At 34.9% G+C, this 16,756-nt stretch overlaps 1 protein-coding gene across 1 annotated transcript in view; it reads left to right on the plus strand.

Annotated features, from left to right (window-relative positions):
- The window catches only part of Nubp2 (NUBP iron-sulfur cluster assembly factor 2), a 103,552-nt gene extending 88,621 nt beyond the window's left edge, over nt 1-14,931 (plus strand). The window contains exons 7-8 of the mRNA XM_090415512.1: nt 11,911-11,980; nt 14,688-14,931. Coding sequence (XP_090271638.1) covers nt 11,911-11,980; nt 14,688-14,839 — 222 coding nt within the window. The 3' untranslated portion in view covers nt 14,840-14,931. The remainder of the gene's footprint in view (nt 1-11,910; nt 11,981-14,687) is intronic.
- Nucleotides 14,932-16,756: the final 1,825 nt, after the last annotated feature.

Raw genomic sequence — 16,756 nt, forward strand, 5'->3', positions numbered from 1 at the left:
TCTCTCTCTCTCTTTCTCTAACACAATTTCCTTCATTAAAACTTTACACAAACAGTCATGGACTATTCTTTTGCTTAACTTTACGCTTCGACTATATCACTTAGTTTCCTGCTCACAAGTCCGATTTATTTAGGAATAGTGCAGTTATAAAAATAAACAAACAGGCAGCGCTCTTTTAACAAAAAGAACAAAACAATTTATTTACATTACTATGGAATATACATGAATTTAAACATTAGGGAGATTGCTTTCTCTATCCATTTATAAAATCTTTAGCATAAATTATAACTTATTTACTTTAACACTAATTAACTTCTTTAACTCACAATCTTATATACTCTCCGCTTAGAAATTCAACTTATTAAACTTCTAGTTTACTTGCAAAGAGGTTAGCTAACTCTCTGTTAAGTTATCTTTCCAAATTTTATATCAACTTCCAATATGCCAATCAACTCTCTTAATGACAGTCTTAATTGTTCAATAGTAGTAAGAATTGAACAATCTCTTAAAAGTCCATCTACAACCTACTATGAGAGGGAATATACAAAAAAGTTTTAACTTACAAAAGACTCAGCATCGCACATTCAGTCAAAAGTCTTTCACTACAGTCTTATGGCATTTCTTTCATCTCATATCTTGAGCTTCCTCAGGAATGTCTGGCTTCAGTAATATATCTCAACAGGAAAATAGTGGGCTGTGAACTATGACTGGCAAAAGGTTGTTCTCCCATGGCGAAAAAGAAAATCTTCCGAGCGAAGTTGCTTTAGGTAATTTACATCGCCTTTTCTCCTCTGCTTTGGCTCGCCGAAAATGCCTGGACAACTGCCGCCTCCAGTGACCGTAATTGCGCCAACTGACTCTCTTGTGGACTCCCGAATCTGTTCCCTCTCTCTGGCGATGACTGGAAGCCTTTCCTTCTTCGACAACGTCAGGAAGTTGTCTCTCTCTAGCGACGTCTCGAACCGGAAAGCTCTTTATGCTTGGCTCAGTCCCTTTTTATTATCCTTCTCTTAGACCTCACACAAAGTTTGTAACCCCGAAGAATTCGGCATGATTCTTTCATCTTAAATTTCAAATTCAGTACACCCTTTGTTCTCTTCTGTGCTATCTTTTGATTGTAAGTTGTCGGCCATCTGAAAGTTGTTTGAACTTTTCAGACTGACTTCGGAGGTGTTTACGTGCAGAGCTTGTAAGCCTTTCACATACATACAAAATTTCATAAACAACCTTTCTTACGCCACCATGTAGATCTATTATTTATTATCTGCTTATTTTCAGTCTTTGTCTACTGATTTTCATACGAAATTTATTACAGTCATTATTCAATTTAGTTAGGGAAACCTATAGACTTGTACCAGATTTATTTAACAGTATAATATTATCTGGCCAGCCTGGTTGGCTGAGTGGTTAGAGTATCTGCTCTCCAGCCAAAAGGCTGCAAGTTCGAATCCTGCTATGGGCATGAATGTTTGTGATTGTCTTTCACCTTCATACATTCATTCATACAAGTGTATAAACACTCTCCCAAGATGGAATGGGTCACCATGGTAGAAGTAGACCCAACTCTCCCACAATGGGAGAGACCTTTATCTAACAGTGGGGAATATATAGGCTGAAAGAAAAAAATAAAATAACATCATCTGCATAAAGTAAGCAGCCAGGTTGAATATCTCCAAATTTGATATGAGACTTAATATTACATACAGCTCTGGCGGCAAAAACATTGCCTTTGTTTTTAACACTCTGAATTATTCTTATTAATGGAGTATATACAGTTAATTTCCAAAGGGCTATTTACAAAAACATCTAGTACAAAATATACAGAAACAAACAAGGTTTAATTTTACATCATTCTTATGGGACTTGACCTAAGTAAAAAATCGATGTAATGTGCTTTGGAATATTTAAGCTACAATCGAGGTTTTACATAACTTCCTCATGTTAACATAACTTTCACTAAATTTCAACTCTTATTGGTTTTACAAGGACACTTAACAATATAATAGTTGAAACAACAATTTCACTTATACCTATATACAAGTATTTTCTCCGGGAATTTTTTGTACCTGTTAAATCTGAATGAAATATTTTACAATATAATAAATCTTTCATTCAAGATTTAACACAATATCATTGCATAAGTTGATGCACTGGCAAACACTTCATCATCATCAAATTCCTCATGTGTACTCTTCAGAGCTTGTACAAGGTGGCTCATAAGTCACAAAGGGATTTAAACATTTAATAACTTTTTTATTTATTAATTATTTTTATTCCTTTTTTTGTTATAATAAAATGCAGAACCTGGAGGTTTTTTTTTTTTTTATTAGTTATGAAAAACCACTTATTTTAACCCCCTTTATGACTTTGGGCCACCCTGTACATAATGTTATGAGCACTACATGAAACGTTGACATCAGTTCTAACTTTCTAGCAACAAATTTCCTCCAAATTAATCTGTTATTTGTTCAGGGATCCAGTACTGTCGGATCTGATATTTTGGTCTTCTAAGGGACTTCTTACTGTGTCAATCCATCTAGGTCTTCATCTTCCTCTGGATCTTTTTCCTTCTATCTTCTAAACAAATATCTGTTTTGCTAACGTTACTAACAATGTCAAGTTATTTTCTAACATCCTAATTTTTAATATGATTCTGTCGTTGATGCCATCTTTTCACTGTCCAAATCTTTCTCAGAACTCATACGGTGTCCAGTCTGTTTTATTTCTAATCCATCTCTCAAATCCATATATTAAAATTTGTTAATGCACTGTCTTGTATATAGCTAGTTCAGTGTTTTCACTACTTTCTCTCTTATTCCATATAAACTTATTCAGTTGATTTCCTACCATACCAGCTTTGTTGTCTTATTAACATCTGAATTTCCCATCTGCACTAAAAACAGTGCCTAACAGTGGAGATAATCTGCTTATTTTCAGTCTTTGTCTATTGATTTTCATACGAAATTTATTACAGTCATTATTCAATTTAGTTAGGGAAACCTATAGACTTGTACCAGATTTATTTAACAGTATAATATTATCTGGCCAGCCTGGTTGGCTGAGTGGTTAGAGTATCTGCTCTCCAGCCAAAAGGCTGCAAGTTCGAATCCTGCTATGGGCATGAATGTTTGTGATTGTCTTTCACCTTCATACATTCATTCATACAAGTGTATAAACACTCTCCCAAGATGGAATGGGTCACCATGGTAGAAGTAGACCCAACTCTCCCACAATGGGAGAGACCTTTATCTAACAGTGGGGAATATATAGGCTGAAAGAAAAAAATAAAATAACATCATCTGCATAAAGTAAGCAGCCAGGTTGAATATCTCCAAATTTGATATGAGACTTAATACCCCTTTCCTTTGTAATGTGATCCTTATGGACATTAAAAGTGGAGATAATGTGCACCCTTGTGTCACATCTGATTTAATATGAAACCATCTTTTTGTATGTCTTTTAATTCTAACTGCTGATACAAATCAATTATAGATTGTATTGCTCAATATAATGTCCCATTTACACCATATAGTGTTTTGAACAGATTTTCTCCCGGAAGAACCTTGTCATATGCATTTTCCAGATCTACAAAACTTAAATACAGATCCTTGTTATGTTCTCACAATTTCTCAGCTACCCGTCTTAAAATGATAATCTGATCCTGACAACCCCCTTGTTTAGCTTGAACTCAGCTTGATTTACAAATTTTTCTTCAACAGTTTTTCTTAGCCTCTTTTCAAGTATGCTTGCATAAATCTTACCTGGAACACTCATTATGGAAATTATTCTAGAGTTCTACATTCAGTTTTTTTCCCTTTTCATTGATGGGTACTATGAGAGATCCACACCAGTCATCTGGAATTTGACCCTCTGACCAAGCTTTTTTGAATTATGCACTGTAGCTACTATAAAACTTATACACCTCGATATTTGAATATTTCTGGTTGAATATCATGAGCTGCAGCTACCTTTCCACATTTCAGGTTATTGATAACATTATGTATCTCAAGTATTGATATGTGCTCCTAATTGCATTCCTCTTGACTGTTTTTCTTCCACTTTTCTGTGACTTCTTGTTTCATTCAGTAATCTTTTAAAGTAATTATTCCAGACATCTAGAATATCTTTATCTTCAGTTTTAATGTCACCTGAATCTCTGATTGATTTTGTAGTACTCTTTCATTGATTTCCAAACTTGTTCATTAGCCTCCTGATATTTATCTTCTGTATTCTTACCAAAGTCTTCCCATGACTTTTGTTTAGCTGCTTCTATACATTGCTTTGCTTTCTTACATTTTTCTATGTATTCTTTCAGAGCACATGCTGGTCTACATTCCAGGAACTTTCTATATGCTTTCTTCTGTTTTAAACTTGCCTCTTTACTTCCTGAGTCCACAAGGAAAGTACATGGCAAAGTTGTAGACAACTTAACCATATACTTTCCTGGCTGAATCAGTCAATATTTTATTAGAGTTTGCAAATGAGTCACCAGGCTCTGATTCTTCTTTTCAAATGCTTTCACTTTCACCTTGAATAATATTTACATATTGCAAAAAGTAGCTCAACTTTGATTATTTATAAAACTTTCTTACACACTTTTCAACATGTTATTCAATTTTATCCTACTTAGAACTAAATAGTGATCACTTCCTATTTCACATCCACTGTATACTCTTGTGTCCTGAACCAGTGTGAAGATTGTTATCAGCAAGAACATAATAAATGGGACCTTACTTGTTTCTTTTGTCTACTTTCCATGTGAATTTATTTTGACACATATTAGTAATGATTAGTCTATGTCTTGAATAGAGATCCAACTAATGCTTAACATTTTTATTAGCTTTGCTCTTTACTCCAAGTTTTCCCAAAATATTTCTTTATGTCTGGTGTTCATTTCCTGTTCTGCTGTTAAGGTCTCCAACAAGGACTAACTTTTCCTTCATCATTATGTCCACTGCCTTGTCTAATGACTTGAAAATTCCTCTGCTCTCTTAATAGAACCTTCTGTGAAACCATATGCACAAGTTAAATCTCATTCTTCAATTCACCATTTTAATGCTTGCCCATATAACTCTGCTTGATATCACCTGCCCTGATAATTATTGCCTGTAAATAACATCTTATAATGGTTGTGTAGAAAAATCTTGCCTGTATTTTTCTTCTTTGTTTCCATAACACCAGTTATGTTGTCCCACCTAGCTTTTCTGCATCAACTTCTTTTCAGTTCCATCTTATGTTGACATCTCGAATTCTGCTGATGGTGATTTCAAGTTTGTGGAGTCTGTGATATTTATCCTTCTTGATAAAATCTTCTATATTGTAACCAAAGTTTTTCCATGACTTTTGTTTAGCTGCTTTTGCACAGTGTTTTGCTTTCTTACATTTTTCTCTGTATTCTCTTAGAGCACGCTTCCTATTCCCTATATACTCTTATGTTCTGAATCAGAGTGAAGATATCACTGTCACCAATAACATAGTCAATGGCTTTTTTTTTAATGCCATCTTCTCTCTGTGGGAATTTCTGCACATTTTTATGTTTGAACATGGTGTTAGTGATGACTAGCACATGTCCTGAATGGAAATCCAGCACTCACTTATTATTATTATCATTATTACTACTGACACACCAGGGAGTCCAAAGACTTATCGAGGGAGGGCACACACTGTACAGCTCTCCATCTCAACCGCTCAATCCACCCACCACCACTACTAGTATTTTTCACAGACAGTCATTGTTAACTTTTCTCCAGATTTTTCTAAAACATTTCTACATGGTTGGTATTTATTTCTTACTCTGCTGTTTACATCTCCAACAAGGACCAACTTTTCGTTTTTCATTTGTCATCTGCCTTCTCTAATGACTTGAAAAATTCCTCGTCATCTTCCTTAGTAGAAACTTCTGTGGGACTATAGGCATAAATAATTTCCCATTTCCCTGTACTGATGTTTGTCCACATCACTCTACGTGAAATTGCCTGCCCAAAAAGATTATCATTGGTTCATGTCGAATATTACAGCTACACCTTTTCCCCTGATATAATATTGTTGCCTGAATATAATATTTTGTATTATGTAGAAGAATCTTGCTTGCTTTTGTCTTCTTTATATTGGTAACACCACTTATGTCAACATGCTTCTTTAATTCTATTGTCAGTTCCACTTCTTTTTTACTAATACTTCTTACATTGATGGTGCTCATCTTGATTTCTGCTGATTTCGATTTGAGTTTGTGCAAGTAGCTGGCTTTCACTGTTCACCCTACTTCCCTGACAAATACAGCAGGGACTGTCTTTAATCAGGTAAATTCCCAGCTGTCATGAAATTTCATCATCTTGTACCATCGTTTTGTTTTTGTTTAAGTTATTATAGAATACCTACTAAACATGGGAGTGCACCACAAGAAGGTGAGGGTTGGATATTATGTCAGAAACTCCCTGTCAGTTCTGCACATTCCTTAAAAGCTATGTGGAGGTCTTCTCCCAGTTATCTAGCTTTGACCCATAAGTAACCCTATTGAGTTTGTACCTAAACTTAAATTCACTAACAGTTAGTATAAAAACTTTGTTCATTAATTCTTTCAATAGCTTTTCCATAATACTTATATCTGTGTATTGGTATGTTCTTACAAAATGTCATATACTTATTTTTCCACATGAATTTTAATCCCAATTACCTGTTAACTCTGATTTGATAACAACAATGCCTTTTGGTTGGAAAGACCTGGTTTCAAATCTCATTTAGGATGCAAAGAACCTGTATGAAAGGTTTTGAGTTGAAGTTGGGTTATCTGTTAGAGCAAGGATTTCAATTCTGAAAAACATGCAAACCAACCAGGAAAATGCATGCAATTAACAGACATAATACACTGACCTCATAGCCTTAATTGCTTCTGTCATAATTCCAAACAGCCTAAACCAGTCTAACCCAACATCTTCACTCTTACAGTCATAAGAACATCCTGTAGAAAAGTTAAAGATTATACAAACATTTTACTGTTGTATCCAGCTTTTTAGCATTAAAAGAGAGAATTGATTTGCCCTAAATGTTTGATCCTAAATCATCAGTAAATATATTCAACAACAAGGGTCTAAACATCTAACCTTGTGTACACTGCTTCTAACTACTCTTAGAGGAGGCTATTAGTTGACTCCTCTAAGAACTACTTCACGTTATCTACATATCATCCAATTTCCAACCTATTTGAGGAAGTAAGCCTCAGTAATTCTTTGGTGCAGTTTATTCTGCAGGTTTCTTTGTGGATTACTATTAAAATGTTTCTGAAATCCAATTAATTCCTCCATACTAGCCTTACTTATTCTAGTTATCAGTTTCCATATTTCATTTTCCTTTTGCATTAAAAAGTCTGTTTAAATAGCAAAATGTTGTTAAATGTGTTGTTTTCTGCTTGTTTTCATAGTTTTCTCTTTTTATTGCTGACTCTCATACTAAGGAACCAAAGTTATTTTTGGTTTAAGACTCTTGAAGAAAGCAGATTTATTTGAGAATAATATCACTATCATAGAATAAGGAGCTAATATTAATAAGTTTAATATTCCCTGTTTGAACATCATATTTAGTATTACTTTCCTTAATAGTGCAATTCATACATATGAATTTTTTTCATAGCCCTTTCAGGATAATTTGCATAAATCTGAACCTACATAATTCTAATTACATAAGTCAGGGACTTCCTGTACATATATATATACACACACACATAGTCCAGGAAGTCCCTGACTTATGTAATTAGAATTATGTAGGTTCAGATTTATGCAAATTATCCTGAAAGGGCTATGAAAAAAATTCATTATAAAAAGTTACTTACCAAGCGTACATTACTTGCATGTCACCTAATAGTGATTGTCTGTAAGGCAGACTCTGTTGTGCATGTATGCATCTTCTTTATTATTGAACACATACATGCTGTGGATTTGTATTCTTACACTTTCATCATTTTTAGTGTTTTTGTGCACTGAGTAGAGGTTCACTTTTTCACAGTCATGACTGGAAAACTATTGCAGGGGATGGTGAAGGGAAAGAGAGGAAGACTCTGACTGCAATGGAAAGACAACATCAAAGATTGGACAGGCAAGAATCTTACAGAAGCAAGAGATAAAGAGGCATGGAAGCAGACTGTTCATCAGCTACAACCCTCTTAAAGAGGAGGCCACAGGATTAGATTAGATTAGATTAGATTAGATTAGATATGATGATTATCTTTTAAAAAATTCTGTACAAGGTACCTAATGTGTCACATCAGGCATCAGAATGATTTCACCAAAAGTTCCCCTTTTGTATGTGCATACAACACTTCCAAACATAATGTTTCCATAATGTAATGTAATGCTTTCTCATTATGAAAATTTCTGGATAATGCCAGTAAAGATGTTTCTAATGTCAATATGAAGGTGGAGAAAGCATTTGGACGATGGAACATAATGCCTCATGATCTTAAAAGTCCAAAGAGAAACAAGTGATGCTTGTGAGGAATGTGACTTACATAAAATTCAAGTTATGTAAGGCTTGCAGAATGCAACGCTTAATGTTAATAAGAAATCTACTATGAGCTTTAAGATTTCATGTTTAGAATTTATCATTGGTGTAGTGAGGAGAGGTAATTTTTCTTAGATGCCAGATTGTGAGTAGGTATGTATCGATTCACATTAAGTTATGTTGGTTTTTAACTTTTTATGGTTGTTTATTTTATATATATTTCAGTTTCAGCAATCCTTTAAAAATACTTCATTTTCTTAAAAAAAAACTAGTTTCATCATATAATTAATCAGTACAATTTCTAATAAGGTAAGAAAAAATAAACATATTTATTGTGATCACATTCAAGCACTTATGGCCCTTCTTTTTTTTTCTTTTTTTTTTTTATCATAGTGCTTCTGATGTTGAATTTGTACATGACGTTTTAGTTTATTGTCTGTCCAGCTTAATTTCAACATCATCTGAGACAGTTCTACTTTGTTCAAAATAATCTACTAACAATTCCCAGTATCATAGGATATTAATAGTAGGTGAATTAGTCGATCACGACCCTAACGATGTCCAGAATAAGCGAGGTGTATGTTGGAATAAAAACTTGTATACTCATTCAGCAAAGTAATAGAATAAGATCAATAACAGACATGGAAGTTTCGAGAAGTTTTTTTTTTTTTTCAACTTTTGCTCTATATTAGTTTGATTTTTTTAGGAATAATTGACAGTAATAAATGATTGAGGAAGTGCAAATGTGCCTTTGCCCCAAGTGCATAATATCTTTTCTTTTGTTTTTGAAATTTATTTTACTTTACCTTTCAAAATGTAGATTGCTTTTTTTTTATGATTAAGAATTTATTTTATTTTATTTTATTTTATTTTTTTTGGGTGCTTAAGGGTCAAAGCCGTATAACTGAGAGGAGACCTCCACATAGTCTTTAAAGGAATGCGCAGAACCGACCAGGGCTTCTGACCTAATGTCCAATCCTCACCTTCTCGTGGTTCACCCTGTTGAGTATCTACCTGGATACTGAACGAACGAGGATGGGTTGGCAATTTTGGATTTAACCGACCAAATTGTATTCTTATTGGCTTAAACCAATGTAGAAAATGATGGTACAACATGACAAAATGTCATGCTGGCTGGGGTGTCGTCCGGTTAAACAAGGCCCCTGTTGTTTTTGGCAGGGAACCAGGGTGAACAGCGAAAAGTCAGCTACTGAAACGAATCTGAAAGCACACACCCCAACTCAACATCACCAGAGTTAAAGATCGGTACTATCAACATAAGATGCCTGAATGGCAAAGAAATGGAGCGAGCTGAGGAATTAGATAAGTACCAGATCGACAAAATAGTGGTGGCTGAAACAAAAAAGACAAAAACTGGTGACATCTTTCTGAACAATAAATGCAAAATGTTATATTCAGGAAATGACAATCAAGGAAAAGAAGGAGTAGCCATAGTATTCAATACAAAATACGAGGCTAATCTTCTTGAATGGCAGGCTGTCCCAAGTAGAGTGATGTGGGCAAATATCAGAATGGGGAATTGGACAATGAGACTTATTTGTGCCTATGGTCCCACAGAAGGTTCTACTAAGGTAGAAGTGGAGGAATTTTTTGATGCTTTAGAAAAAGCAACTGACACAATGAAAAAGGAAAAGTTGGTCCTTGTGGGATCTAAATAGCAGAGTAGGAAATGATTGTCAGACATACAAAAAATATTTTGGGAAAATTTGGAGAAAAGAGCAAAGCCAATAATAATGGCAAATACCTGTTGGATTTCTGCTCAGGACATGGATTGATTATTATGGTGGTATAAAAGTCTTACAGTGGCTGCACTGCATAGTTCAGCAGTCCTGGACAGAGGGATGAATTCCCGATGATTGGAGTAGAGTTCTAATTGTACCCATATATATAAAAAGGGAAATAAAACTGAATGTGACAATTACAGAGTTATTTCCCTACTGAGTGTTCCTTGCAAGATCTATGCAAGTATACTGGAAAAACGGTTGAAGAATTGTGGAAGAAAAGCTTGGTGAAGAATAAGCTGGATTCAGGCCAAATAGAAGCTGTCAGGATCAGATTTTCACTTTACGACAAATAGTTGAGAAAGCATGGGAATATAACAAAGATCTGTATTTAAGTTTTGTCGATCTGGAAAAGGCATATAACAAGGTGGCAAGAGAGAAGCTATTCAATACGCTACAGTTATATGGTGTCATATAACTGTAGTTATATGACATATAACTATGGTATATCATATAACTATGGTTATATGATATACCATATTTACCATATATACCATAGTTATATGTCATATAACTATGGTATATCAACCAATACTTAATCTGTATTTGAGTTGTAAGTCAGCAGTTAGAATTGAAGGAAGTACAGGAAGATGGTTTAATGTTAAATCTGGTGTGTGACAAGGATGTACATTGTCCCCTCTGTTATTCATTATCTATATGGATCACATTATGAAGGAAAGTGGTATTAAACATGATATCAGAATTGGAGATGTTGATGTCAGCTCTTTGCTTTATGCGGACGATGTTATACTTCTAAGTAAATCCGTTACAAGTTTGCAAGATTCCCTGACTAAATTGAATAACTGTTGTAATAGATATGGTATGAAGATCAGCATTAAAAAGACAATGAAAATAGGTAGAATTGTTAAAAATGTCAACTGTGTTGTGAACGGGGAACTTGTGGAACAAGTAAAACATTTCAGCTCCTTAGGCACGATTTTTACTGAAGATGGTAAATTAAATATGGAAATAGACAACAGAATCAACAAAGCTGGTATGGTGGGAAGTCAATTGAATAAATTCATATGGAATAAGATAGAAATTAGTCGTAACAGTAAATTAACTGTATACAAGACAGTGTTCAAACCAGTTTAAACTTATGGATCTGAGAGCTGGGTCTGAAGTAAAACACTTGACCAAAGACTAGCGACCGGAGATATGAGAGTCCTGATAAAGATTAGAGGCATGAACAGATGGTATCAATGGCAGTATCATATTAAAAACGAGAATATTAGGAAAGAACTTGACATTGTCTGCATCCAGGAATGCGTTAGCAGAGCTAATCTCAGGTGGTATGGTCACTTAAACAGAATGGGGGAGGAAAGATTAGCAAAACAAGTGTCCTCTGCCAGGTTGGCAGGAAAATGACCCAGAGGAAGACCAAGATATAGGTGGATTGATACGGTACAATGTGCCTTAGATGACAGAAATATAAGATCTGATAATGATAATATTGGAGTCTTGACAAGTAACAGACTGATTTGGAGGAAAATTGTAGATAGGAAGTTAGTAATGATGTAAATTTTTCATGTAGTACTATCATATCCTGTACACCTCTTGAGGGTATATGTCAGGAATTTGATGATGATGATGATGAATTTATTTTTTTATATAGGAATGTACCAACGTTTTTTCCAAAGGTGGAGGAGAGGCATTAGCAAATCAAGCCAGTGTTCCCTTTCTTGGTGAGTAACTGTTTGATATATTCATATATAGGTATCTGGCAGTTATTTAAATCTTCTTAATTTCAGTAAATCTCGGAAACTTGGTCTCTTGAAAGCCACTTCACATATTATAGCTCTGATAGGAGATTAGTAATAATGTAAACTTTCCATGTTTCATTGTCATAATAGTATCCTGAACACTCCTTGTAGGGTAAATACACATCAGGAATTTGATGGTGATAATTTTTGTTGTTTTTTTTCATATCAGTTCTGCAAAACCTGTAATACAATAATGCTGTGTGGGTGGGTGGGTAGACAAGTGATTACAAAGAAGGAATCTTATTTGTGTTAATTTTTGAATGACTTAAGGCTGTAATCCTTGAGAAAAATGGTATAGGAAAAATATGTTTGATATGGGAGAGAATAATGGTAGATGATATAAAAGAGGAGAAGAACGAGAAAGTTGGTTCAATATATTTATAACTGAACTCTTATGTGAGTATTGACTGACAGCTTCTTATGTTTTTGCATGTTTAGAGGAAAATGGAGGAATAGCGATGGCCAGCTTGATGGAGCAATTTCCTCTAGAAAGAGCATAAGTTGGAAACAGCATGTATCTGAAAAAGTGGTTGAAATTAGTCTATGAGAGAGAGAGAATCTATTAAGTGGGATATCCTCTTCTGAATAGCATCATGCATTTTTTAAAGAGGTTTTTGAAGTCTCATCCCAAATGCAAGATCATCATTTTAAGGTTGAGAGAATTTGAGATTTATGTATTATTAAGAGCTATGTACAGGGTGTTCGGGATAAATTTGACAGTTTCGTAAGGAAAAAGAAAATCTTCTTTGTATCTATTAAATTTAATGAATTGACAAAAAAACATTACAGGCAGAGTTAATTACAATACTATCAACAAGATTTACTCAAAATAACCACCATTAGCATCGATCACAGCTTCAATTCTGCTTCGGAACCTCAAACAAGCTGATGCTACAGTCTCCCTGGGAAGGGCCGCAAAAACTGTTTTAATTTTATCCATTAACTGGGCTTTTGTATTACTGGAAGTGCGATTGGTGTCTTTTTCAACTGCGCCCCATACAAAATAATCAATGGGGTTAAGGTCTGGGGAGTTTGGAGGCCAAACATTTGGACTGGTGAAGTCGTAGAAATTTTCAGACAACCATTTTTGACTTTTCCCAGAGGTGTGGCAAGGGGCCGAATCCTGCTGCCATACATACGGCCTACCATTGGCTACCCTTGTTATCCAGGGCTTGACTACAGTTAGCAACTCCACGAACAAAGCCCGAATTCCAATGCCAGGGTTCTTCAACACCTGTTCCTGCAGATTTGCGAGGAATTCTGCTGTACGAACGCAATCAGACCGTCTGCTAGGGATCTTTCTTCTTGCTACATCCTCGTAGTCACCATTGCAAGTCTCTAGTTCATGCCTGATTGTTTTTACTGTATTCAGGGAGCATTGGGCAGCAGTCGTAATATCCTTATTTTGATGGCGGGCACGAATCATCATGATACAAGTTATTCTCTTCCATGATTCAGGTGGGTTCCAGCTATCCATCCTTTCTGACATCTTGTATATGAATGAAGAAGGGTCCAAACTTTTAAATGAAGAGAAGTGTGTGTTAATACATGTAACTTACGGGAAAATATAATTAATTATAAATATGTCAAATTTATCCCGAACACCCTGTACATTTTTATGTGATTCCCAACCATGAAAGGTTGCAGACCCTACGTTAGGTGGACTAAAGATTTTTATATTTAAATTTTTTTTTTTTTTCTGCATAATCTGGAAATCATACTCTGGAGGCCAAACATGGTACTTTTTCAAGCCATTTCAGTCCTCCAGTAAGTAAAGTAGTGGTGGTTAAGGGAATACAAATCCCTTGTTGTTCAACTGCCAGTAAGCAAAACTCTAAGATTGAGAACTACGAATCTATGAGTTTCATATATATATACACCGAAAAACTATCAGTGAATCCAAGTGTAAATGACCACTTGATCAGGTTTGTGTATATTCTATCCACAACATATTATAGACCAATCATATATTAATATTGTGGGTGAACTATGGATCTAGTATTCTACTATCCCCTGCTTTAGAGACAGTACATGATACTCTTTCAAGCCACTTCAGTCTTCCAGTTAGCATGGTTGATGGTTTTGCTTTAACCAGTGAAATTATTTTAAAAACACAGACAGTCTTATAAACTCTGGGAGTATACAAGTTCATCTAGAGTAAGCTTTCACAAACATCCATGCCTGAGGTAGGATTTGAACCTACAACCTGTTGGTTGGAGAGCAGGTATATTATCCGCTTGGACACCCAGGCCCTAAAAATTTACAAACATCGATATGTCTGTGGGATTTGAACTCTCAGCCTTTTGGCTGGAGAGTGCAGATTCTGGCCTGGCCAGTGTAGCATAGATGAGTAGTCATAACAAAAGAGGAATGGTCCAAAATACTTGACTCATATTATTAAAAATTGGCAATAAGTATGCTTAAAAGAGTTAAAAGAAAGTTTCACCTGTGCCAATTGGGAAATCACATGTATGTGCAGTTTTTTTCTAAATTATATTGCTATTCTAGTATTGATCTCATCATAGCACTGAAATAACTACTAACTCTATATATACAATTAAAAATTTAATTTATTTTATTTATGCTCATATGATATTTCATTCTCCACTTGCTGGATTGTTTTTTTCAGGCTGCATTCCGTTAGACCCTCAACTGGCAGCATGTCTTGAGAAAGGACAGAGTTTTGTAGACAGTTTTGCTGAATCTCCAACATCACAGGCATTCTTTAATACAGTGAACCTTCTTCTTCAGAAAATAAATTATGAAAGTACTGTAAAATAAAGAGTGCTGTCTTAGTTTTACCATGTTCTGAAAAGTGGTTAAAATATAGATATTTTTGTATATGTACATATAAATAGCCTTCATAAAGTTGAGTCTGCATATGTTATTTATTATTAAAACCTTAATGCTATGTAATTTGTTTTTCATAATCGATTTTTTATTATTATTACATAACACCTCCAAGGAGTCCTAAGACTCATCGAGGGAGGGTACCTACTCTACATCTCTCCGTCATCTACATCATACTGCCTACAACACCACTAGTGTTTTCACAGACAATCACAAACATTCATGCCCATGGTGGGATTTGAACACACCGCCTTTTGGCTTGAGAGTGGATACGCTAACCACTCGGCCAACCAGGCCGGCAATTTTTCCTCAGCTTTGTGTATTATAATAAATGTATTTTCTGGCATCCTTGATTCCACAGCCTTTCTGGATTAGTCATTTTGCCAGACCAATGGAGGTCACCTAATAATAATAATAATTCATCAGTATACTTCTGACCCATTATTATACCCTGCTCATATATCAGAACTACTATGAACACATAGAAAGTTAAATATTAAATGTGAATTAAGTGATTAAATGTATAAATAATCTGAAAACACACCCCAACTCAACATCACCAGAGTTAAAGATCAGTACTATCGACATAAGAAACCTGAATGGCAAAACAATGGAGCTAGCTGAGAAATTAGATAAGTACCAGATCGACATAATAGGGGTGACTGAGACAACAACTGGTGAGATCTTTTTGAGCAATAAATACAAAATGTTATATTCAGGCAATAACAATCAAGGAAAGAAGGAGTAGCCATAGTATTCAACACAAAATACGAGGCTAATCTTCTTGAATGGCAGGTTGTCTCAAGTAGAGTGATGTGGGCAAATATCAGAATGGGAAACTGGACAATGAGACTTATTTGTTCCTATGGTCCAACAGAAGGTTCTACTAAGGTAGAAATGGGGGGAATTTTTTGAGTCTTTAGAGAAAGCAACTGACACAATGAAAAAGGAAAAGTTGGTCCTTGTTGGTGATTTAAATAGCAGACTAGGAAATGATTGTCAGACATACAAAAATCTTTTCGAAAAATTTGAAGAAAAGAGCAAAGCTAATAATAATGGCAAATACCTGTTGGATTTCTACTCAGGACATGGAATGGTTATTACTGTTCCAACATAAAAATGTGCACAAATTCACATGGAGAGAAAAGGTAAGAAAAGTCATATTGACTATAGAAAAAAAAAAAAAAAGAAAGCCATTTTAATAACACCTGAAAAGCACTAAAAAAAAAAAACCATTGAGCCAAAATACTGTTTTTTTTTACAATAATTAGATAAAATATTACATAAGACAATATACATGACTATTTTGGTTTAACCAATAAGAATACAATTTAGTCGGCTAAATCCCAAATTACCAGCCCATCCTCGTTCGTTCAGTATCCAAGTAGATACCCAACAGGGTGCACCACGATAAGGTGAGGATTGGACATTAGGTCAGAAGCCCTGGTCGGTTCTCCGCATTCCTTTAAAGACTATGTGGAGGTCTCCTCTCAGTTATACAGCTTGACCCATAGCAGAGTAGGAAATTATTGTGAGACATACAAAAATATTTTGGGAAAATTTGAAGAAAAGAGCAAAGCTAATAATAATGGCAAATATCTGTTGGATTTCTGCTCAGGACATGGGCTGGTTATTACTAACACCATGTTCCAACATAAAAATGTGCACAAATTCACATGGAGAGAAGAGGCAAGGAATAAGAAAAGTCTCATTGACTATGTTATTGTTGATAGTGATGTTTTCTCCCTGGTGTAGGACACCAGAATGTACAGAGGATTTGAAATTGGAAGCGATCACTATTTAGTCTTGAGCAGGATAAAATTGAATTTCATATTGACAAAAATGACA

The sequence above is a fragment of the Typopeltis vanoorti genome, chromosome 3, assembly GCF_054136105.1.
Source record: "Typopeltis vanoorti isolate ZY-2024b chromosome 3, IOZ_Tvanoo_1.0, whole genome shotgun sequence".
Lineage (NCBI taxonomy): Eukaryota > Metazoa > Arthropoda > Arachnida > Uropygi > Thelyphonidae > Typopeltis > Typopeltis vanoorti.